Source organism: Octopus bimaculoides, chromosome 17 (assembly GCF_001194135.2).
Source record: "Octopus bimaculoides isolate UCB-OBI-ISO-001 chromosome 17, ASM119413v2, whole genome shotgun sequence".
Classification (NCBI taxonomy): domain Eukaryota; kingdom Metazoa; phylum Mollusca; class Cephalopoda; order Octopoda; family Octopodidae; genus Octopus; species Octopus bimaculoides.
In genome coordinates this window covers 8,818,395-8,827,316 of record NC_068997.1, presented here as the reverse complement: position 1 = coordinate 8,827,316, position 8,922 = coordinate 8,818,395, and the positions used below count along the sequence as shown (strand labels likewise).

Sequence of the window (8,922 nt, the reverse complement as noted above, 5' to 3'; positions counted from 1 at the left end):
AGAAAAGTAAAACTATCCACAGTAATTTTAGATTAGTTAGTTTATCCTATCTGGAAGCCTTTCCTTTATTTTATTCCTTTAATTAATTAGTAAACTGCTAATTTGTAATCAATTTAAACTACCGCCTGTGTCCAATTAACAAATTGACTTATAAAAAAAAAATCTCAACACAAAATGAGAAAAAAAAAAAGTTCTGATTTTTATTATTTATCCTCCTCCTCCTGGGGCAAGATGAGGAGGGGTGGCAGATGATAAAATAATTAGCAATTATGCTGTAAGATATGTATAAGACATTGGTCTTTACGTCAACACTTCAAAGACTACCATAATCAGAAGGGTCCAATAAGCATCATCAAACAAAAACCTTTAAAATCTGTGAATTCAGATTCTTTGTATGTTTAGGAAGTAATGTTGTATGCCAGGAGAGGCTGTAAAAATTTGTCTTGTGAAACTTGAAGCAGATAAAGCTATAAATGTGTAAATACAGGGATGGATAAAAAAAAAACCCTTTGGATATAAAAAAATTGAAGGCTGTTTGTGGGGCTTGAACCCACATCTGTAAACATGACAGATGCACATCCAAGGGTTTTTCCCTAATCCAATATTCTATACGCTATTATTTACAGCTGTATCTACTTCAAGTGCCACCATTAAAGACGATTTATTTCATGTCTTTTGAAGATTCTAAATTCTTATGAAATGAACACTGGCCAAAGTATTTTCAAAACCAGAAGTAAGAAAACTAAATGACAGTCGCAAGAGAACTTATGAGTTCTTGAGAAGTTTTGTATCCTAACAATTATCGCTTTTCTAATCAGAGTTAGAAGATAACCCCATCCATTACTAATTAGATATGTCTATGTTTATAGGATTTAATCAACTGCAAAGTTTAGCGTCATCACTTGGGATTCGGGGGGGGGGGGCTTCTGCAGAGTCCACACCTAGTTTTGACTAGAGGACAATTTGTTAATCATGGCTTGCTGGTCCCCTTTTATTGTCATCAGTCTTAATGACTTCTGGAAAAAAAAGTCATAGGTATTGCCTGGCCTCTTTCGAAGAAAGCCATAAGCATCAACAACAAAACCTACTGGACATTTGTTGTTATTTCATTGGCAGTCTAGTTATTGAATCCCTATTTTGAGACAGAGAGAGAGATACAGAGAGCAGGAGGGAGGGGGGGGAGAGAGCATGGAACTGTGTGTGTATGGATGTAAAAGAAGTTTGATTAAGAAAGGAGAAAAAGACGAAAAAACCAGTGGGAGCTCTTATCAAAAACAATTAAGTTAGAAATTTTAATTATTATTTGTAAAATTTGACACACATATAAACTTATATCCTATTTTATGAATGTTTTTTAAATGATTCTTTTTTTTTATTTATTTATTATTTTTTGGTTAAAGCATACTATCACTAATGAAGTAGTTTACTTGCTGGAGCAATGGATATTTGTTACAGTTAGATGCCTTCTCTAACTGCTAACAAAACTTAATCATAAATTAGGAACAAAAGCATTTTCCTTTGGTTAATCAATCAAATTACAGCAGTCAGAGAAGAGTGCCTTGTTCTTTTTTGTGGGGCACAACACCATGACAAACAGTAATAAAATCTACAGCTTATTTCCACACCTTAGAGTCACAGTCAAACACTAAACTCAACTTCCTGTGTTCTAAGTGCATCCAGTTGAGATTTTGTGCACGTGTGTGTGTGTTTGTGTGTGAATGTATTTCATGTCTACAGCCATGTGGAAGCTGAGCTGGTTCTAACAATACATCCTATGTATCGACAGATGATGTCCTAGAAATTGACAGACATATTTTTTCTCTTGTTTGTTTATAACGAGGACAGTCTCCTTTCTTCATTTCACACAGATTCTATTATTATTATTATTATTATTATTATGTGTAAGGACTTTTGAGCGAGATCATTGCCAGTGCCCCTGGACTGGCTCTTGTGCGGGTGGCATGTAAAATACACCATTTTGAGCATGGCTGTTGCCAATACCGCCTGACTGGCCTTCGTGCCGGTGGCACGTAAAAGCACCCACTACACTCTCAGAGTGGTTGGCGTTAGGAAGGGCATCCAGCTGTAGAAACTCTGCCAAATTAGATTGGAGCCTGGTGTAGCCATCTGGTTTCACCAGTCCTCAGTTAAATCATCCAACCCATGCTAGCATGGAAAGCGGACGTTAAATGACGATGATGATGATGATGATGATGATGATGATTATTATTATAGCAATGAACTGGCAGAATTGTTACTGTGCTGGACAGAATGCTCGGTGGCACATCTTCCAGCTCTTTACATTCGGAGTACAAAACACCGCTGTGGTTGACCTTGCTTTTGATCCTATTGGGATGGGTGGGTGCAATAAAATAAGTTCAAGCTGAGCACTGGCGATCGATGTAATTGACTAAACCCCTCCCTCAAAATTTCAAGCCTCGAAATATTATTATTACTATTATTATTATTACCTCATTTGGTTAGTAGGTTGATGTTTTTCAACTTATAAAGTATTATGAGAGGGTTATATGTTTACTCCCTGTGGACCAAACTTTTTCATAGCTTTAAGCTATAAGCATGACAACAAAATTATGTTTACTCTTAAAAGACTAACATTATTATTATTACTATTTTTTCCCCCTTGCAGCAAGATACATCATGTGATGAGAAAGTCACAAATCCAAATTAACCAAGAAAAAAAAAGAGAAAAAACAAACAAACAAACAAACAAACAATAAAATGAACAACAATAAATAAAAAGCAAGAACAAAATCTTCAAAAATACCATAGCAGCAAAAAAAAAAAAAAAAAAAAAAAAAAAAAAAACATAAAAAAAAAGAAGGGAGAAGGGGTATAAAGTAAAGAAACCAAGTTAGAGTCCATGTTAGCAAAGGCTAATAATAATAATAATAATAATAATAATAATAATAATAATGATAGCAAGCAAATCTCTACATATAAAACTACAGCCTGTACACTACAATTTATATTAAAAAAATGTACTTTGATAATGTCTATCAGAGTACACAGTTTCAAATACATTCGCATTTTGAAATATTCATGCAGCGACTTACTCGTTCCAGGTGATACCAAAACAGATTGGACTGGAAGGGTAAGAAGTTGATAATTAACAGAAGTTTTAAATTAAACATCAACAGCTAGAAATATATGTAAAGTAAACACAGTTCAAACAATAAACATATTTAAATGAAAACTACCATTCAAAGGAACTTCAAGAGCATGTACAGAGCCATGTTTACTCTGAAAGTTATGGAACCAATCAAAAGCAATTTTAAAAATTTATTTTACAACAACACGGCTTCAAGAAGATTAGAAGAACTTGAATCTTTTGGTACTAACCCACCTGAAGCTGTCATTACTAGTTCCTGTTTTAAAGTTATCCAAATTAAAACCTTCCATAAAAATTTCATGTTAATCTACGTTTCAAACATTAGCGCGAGAACGATAAAGTTGGTTTTCCTAAATTACTCATCATTTCAAAAATTAACTGAAATAAAGGAACAGGTGTGGTTCAGTGGTAAGGAGTTTGCTTTCAAAATACATGGTTTTAGGTTCAGTCCTACGTCGTCAGGCAAGTGCCTTCAACTATAGCCACAGGCTGACCAAAGCCTTGTGAGTTGACTTGGTAGATGGAAACTGAAAGAAGCCCATTCTGAGTGTGTGTGTGTGTGTGTGTGTGTATTTTACTGTCTCCTTGCCTTGACAACATATGATATAGTTGTAAGCGAGTGTCGCTGTCATACAAGTGGCACCCTTCATTTCCAATCTTCTGAGATGTCTTGTTGTGGGGAAATATTACCGCATTTGCAAACAGGTAAAGGTTGGAAACAGGAAAGACATCTTTGACCCATGCAAGCATGGAAAGGTGGATATTAAGATGAAAGGAAATGAAAGCAAGGTAATAGTTGTCCTCATCTTGTTTGTTATTAACACGTTTTGGCTGATATACCCTTCAGCCTTTGTCAGGTGTCTTGGGGAAATTTCGAACCTGGGTTCTCATTCCTAAGGTATTTTTCAATGTTATTATTATTATTCATGTCACTGCTTGGAATCAAACTCGGAATCTTGGGGTTAGTAGTCCGTGCTCTTAACCACTAAGCCATATGCCCACGGGCATATGGCGTAGTGGTTAAGAGCACGGGCTACTAATCCCAAGATTCTGAGTTCGATTCCAGGTAGTGACCTGAATAATAATAATAATAACATTGAAAAGTACTTTAGGAATGAGAACCTAGGTTCGAAATTTCCCCAAGACACCTGATGAAGGCTGGAGAGTATATCAGCCGAAACGTGTTAACAACAAACAAGATGAGGACAAATATCTGTCAAATGTAAATAATGTAAATAATGTACATAATTCCTCATCTCTTAGATATAGAATTGTACCAAACACATTTCCAAAGAATATTGGAAATGAATGACATTCATTTACAACAATTACATGATGGCAAGAAAAAGAGACACAAATATATGAAGAGATTCTTTTCAGTTTCCACCTATCAAATCTACTTACAATGCTTTGATCAATTGGGAACTATAGCTGAAGACACTTACCCAAGGTGCCGTGCAGTGGGACAGAACCCAAAACCATGTGGTTCGGAAGCCAACTTGTTAGCCACACAGCCATGCTGGCACCAATAATCATGTAGATAATTTCAGAAATTAATCAACAAATTGAAAAAGAGTAATAATTAAGCATTTAATGAGAATTTGTAATGTGTTAGATTCCAGCAGCAATAAAATGCATTTCCTTTGGACCCCATTTATTCAGTTAGTAGCAAAATCTTTGATGATATTGATCTCAATCACCATCACCAATCACAGAGGTACTTAAGTATTATTTTGATTTTGAATAAAGAAAGAAAAAGATGTTTAAATTAGTAAAATTGTATTTAATTAGCCTTAATTGTAATTATGCAAAAATTTTATGACACTTCCTCTTCTCACTCCAATCACTTTGTTTCTCCAACTGTACTTTGACCATCTTGCCTTGAGCAAATGGAGATACCTAAGAGAAGAGAGGACACCTCTTTAAGTCTTGCAGTGTACAAGGCAACCTCACTAGTGCTGGTGTGACAGTAAAATACATCACACTGTAATGCGGTTGGTGAATAAGTGGAGACTAAAGAGGATTTTTTTAGCCTTACTGAGGACATGACAACCTGTCTAGTGCAGGTAACAGGATGAAATGCACCCAGAACCCTCCTTAGAATGATTGTTGTTGAGAAGGGCAACAACCACTTTATGCAGCAACCATGCTGCAAATGGAACATACAGGTGAAACATGGTCCTCCAATCCATTTAGGAGGGTAGAGTCATCTTTGAATAAGAAATGGCTCCTACTGAGATACCTTGTCCAGCTCATATCAATATGGAAAGCCAGCACAAAATTATGATAATGATGATGATGATCACTACTGATACAGGAATTATATTAAGAGTTATTGACACCCAGACTAATTAGCAATTATGAAATCTTTTGTTCCACATTAAGCAGCTTAATTGTTTTTTTTTTATAGTATAGCAAGCAGCTAAATAGTATATTTTAACAATAAGTAATATACAATTTATATGGATTATCATACATATAATTGGTACTGATTGCTAGAATTAGTATACAGAACAAAGGTTTTAAAAACAAAACAAACAAAAAACTTACCAAACATGAACAATGTTTCAAAAGAGGAATATGATGCATCGACTTACCTCCAAGACTTGTTGAGCCCGAATTTCTCGTTCCATTCGCAGTTGTTCTTGACGTTTTAGCTTTTCCTGTTGTTTAACCTGCTTTTCTTGTTCTTTCATTTGTTTCCGTTCAATGGCTGGATGCAGACAAGGACAAAAAATAAATGTTTAGAAATAACAAAAAACAAAAAACAAAAAAACCCTCCTAAAAACATTTAATTCAAAACAGTCAAAGAGGGAGAGGGAGGAGTAGAAGGCGGAGGAAATAATCAACAACCAGAAACATTAGATATCAAAAGCTCTGACAGCAACTCTACCCCCTTTCCCTATAATACCTGAAGCATCATCCATATTTCATCTTACTTTATGTAGATCACACACTCCAATGTAACACCAAACAAATGATCATATTGATAAACAATATCATTATTTCTCAATTATATTATATAAGATGACAATGGAAACAAAGATTAAATTTAAGGAAAATAAATATATAAATATATATGTAAGCGACACAAACAACAGTGGATAATTCCAACCAAATTATGATGCTACTACAAACAAACAACTGGATATTGAAATTCCTCCAAGTAAGGTGAAGTTAGATGAAATCGTGTCATTCGGAGTTATTTTGTTTTAAGCATTAGATGTAGTTTAGTTTAATATGGCTCAATTAAGGTTACTGATTAATTGTTAATGCAAATCTCCAGTCTGTTGTAACATGTGATTATAGCATTGAAAATGAACTGATGTTTAAAGGGAACTCATTTCCCTCATAAAGCAGGGTCCACACACGTATTGTAATAAATTATGTATTGTAATAAATTATGTATTATAATTCAAAAGGCCCCCAGCATTTGTCTTGCAACCGGGTTTATGCTGAGTTTGCTGGGAAACTGACCTACCAATACAACTTGGTGTCAGTCATTGGACTGTGGCCATGCTGGGGCACCACCTTGAAGGATTTAATCAAAACAAATTGACCCCAGTACTAATTTTTTTAAAGTTTGGCAACTATTTTATCAGTCTCTTTTTGACATACCACTAAGTTATAGGGGCATAAAGAAATTAACACCAGGTGTCAAATGGTAGTTCAAGGGACAGGGAGAAATACACACCCATATATCATGGGCTTCCACACAGTGTCCATCAAGCAAGTTTGCTCATAAGGCATTGGTCAACCTGGGGCTATTGTAGAAGACACTTGTCCAAAGTGCCTTGCGGTGGGACTGAACTTGCAGCAACATGATAGCAAAGCAAGCTTCTTAACTACACAGTGATGCCTGAGTAACAATGATATGATGCGTGGATGGTTCTGTAGCTTGAATGGCTGCAACATTCAGCAACACCAACAGATCAGGCTTCCTCCTCCTCATCATCATCATAAGCATCATCAGTGACACCATAAACTGCAGAGTGTCAAAGCATCATCACATTCTGTGTATGGATGGTGAGTTTATAACATGTCCCTACCTAAATAAAACAATCAAGGAGCTGGGTGGCGCGAGTGGGCCAGAGACTAAAATAAACTCAAGACTGTAACAGTCTGGTTCTTAGTCTGGTATTTAAGTATGTAACCCACCATGTTAACTATGAAGAAACAAATGTCTGACATGATGTGATACCATCTTGATGGAGCCTCTGTGTGATCATTCGGCTTGCTAGAAACAGCAGTTAAATCTCCCTAAAATGATGTGCTACTATTTTGCAAAAAAAAAAAAAAAGACGAGGAATACATTGGTTAATGCAGTTCTAGATAGAATGTGGTGGTTTCAAGTTTTAGTACAAGACCAGCAAGTTCAGGAGCAGGGGTAAGTTGATTCGATCGACCCAAGACCTCAACTGGTTCTTGTTTTATCGATTTTGAAAGGATGAAAGGCAAAGTCGACCACAGCAGAATTTGAACTCGGTAATAAAGACAAATGGAATGTTGCTAAGCATTTAGCCTGGTACCATAACAACTCTGCCAGCTTCCTGCCTCCATTAAAACTCATAACAATGTTAAGTAAAACATTATTAAATAGATCCCATCATTGTGTTGGACATTTCTCTTTTTGATACTCAACTGAAGTTAGTCGAACATTATAACTAACATTAAGCTATTTGAAGTTAGTTGCAGCTTAACTACGCTTTTATCTGCATTTCCAAAGGGTTAAAATCAATATGAAAAGGTTTTAGCATTGATTTTACAATCTATTTTTGTAATAATTTCAACGAAATATTAGAGTGGGATTAGGAAAAGCTGGAGTAAAATTTCTGTAAATAACACTCAGAAGCAAAAAAAAAAGCTGCCTAAAAACAGACAATTCCATTGATCACCTGAATTAGTTTTTACTAATCATGCATAAAAAAAAAAAAAAAAATCCCTAAGAGAAATGCTTAGGCTGAAATATAGCTAGTACAAGCATTAGTAATGTTCATATGACACAACTAGAAAAGAACCACTTCTAGAGATTAAAGCAGAATTTCACTCATCTCCTCTGTCCGTCCTCAGCTCCCAGTTTCAAGTGATTTTGATTGAAACTGTGGTGCTGAAACTAAGCTTTTCTTTATGGCCAGAAAGAAAGCAAAAACTTGCCATAGTTGATGGTATATAAGATACAATTTCTTTTTTTTTCCCCCTCTTGATAAATGTTTATAAAAGAAAGAAAACAAAAATCAGCTCAAGCCATTTATGAGAAGTTGGGCCTCACATAAGCTTTAACGTGTTAAAAACTCTATTCCTGAATATGCTGAAATTGGGTTGCATCTAATATGCCATAGCTTTGTAGGGACTGGCATGCCAAAGAATAGATCCAGCATTTCGTCTGAGTGTTGTAAAAGGCAACTAAAAGAAGTTGAGGTAGGATTTGCACTTTGACCTCGTAAAACTCTCACCAGTAACAACGACCCCAAACAGACCCATGAGTTGGAGGGTTGTCACTTAAGGGGTGCAAAGGGAACGCTAGGGAATCACCAACAAACCGTGGATGCAGTGATGTACAGTACAGTGTATGCTTCTGTACCTGACCTGACCTGACCTGACCTAATATACCCATGCATCTTTTATGCCATCAAATATGGTAATATGTAGATATTTTGGTAAAATTCCAATTTAACTTAGAAACAGAAAATGAGGAGAGTGAGTTTATCTTGATTAGAATTTCTAGAATTCTATTTATAACTTTTCAGTGAAGTTCATTGTTAAGATCATTCCGCGACATTGATTCTTCCACT

The 8,922-nt window shown here is 35.5% G+C and overlaps 1 protein-coding gene across 1 annotated transcript in view; it reads right to left on the bottom strand.

Annotated features, from left to right (window-relative positions):
• Nucleotides 1–8,922, bottom strand: part of LOC106872674 (bromodomain adjacent to zinc finger domain protein 2B) — a 268,130-nt gene that overhangs the window by 46,246 nt on the left and 212,962 nt on the right. The window contains exons 14-15 of the mRNA XM_052974123.1: nucleotides 5,728–5,843; nucleotides 3,075–3,104 (exon numbers count right to left, since the gene is read on the bottom strand). Of these exons, the coding sequence (XP_052830083.1) occupies nucleotides 3,075–3,104; nucleotides 5,728–5,843 (146 nt within the window). The remainder of the gene's footprint in view (nucleotides 1–3,074; nucleotides 3,105–5,727; nucleotides 5,844–8,922) is intronic.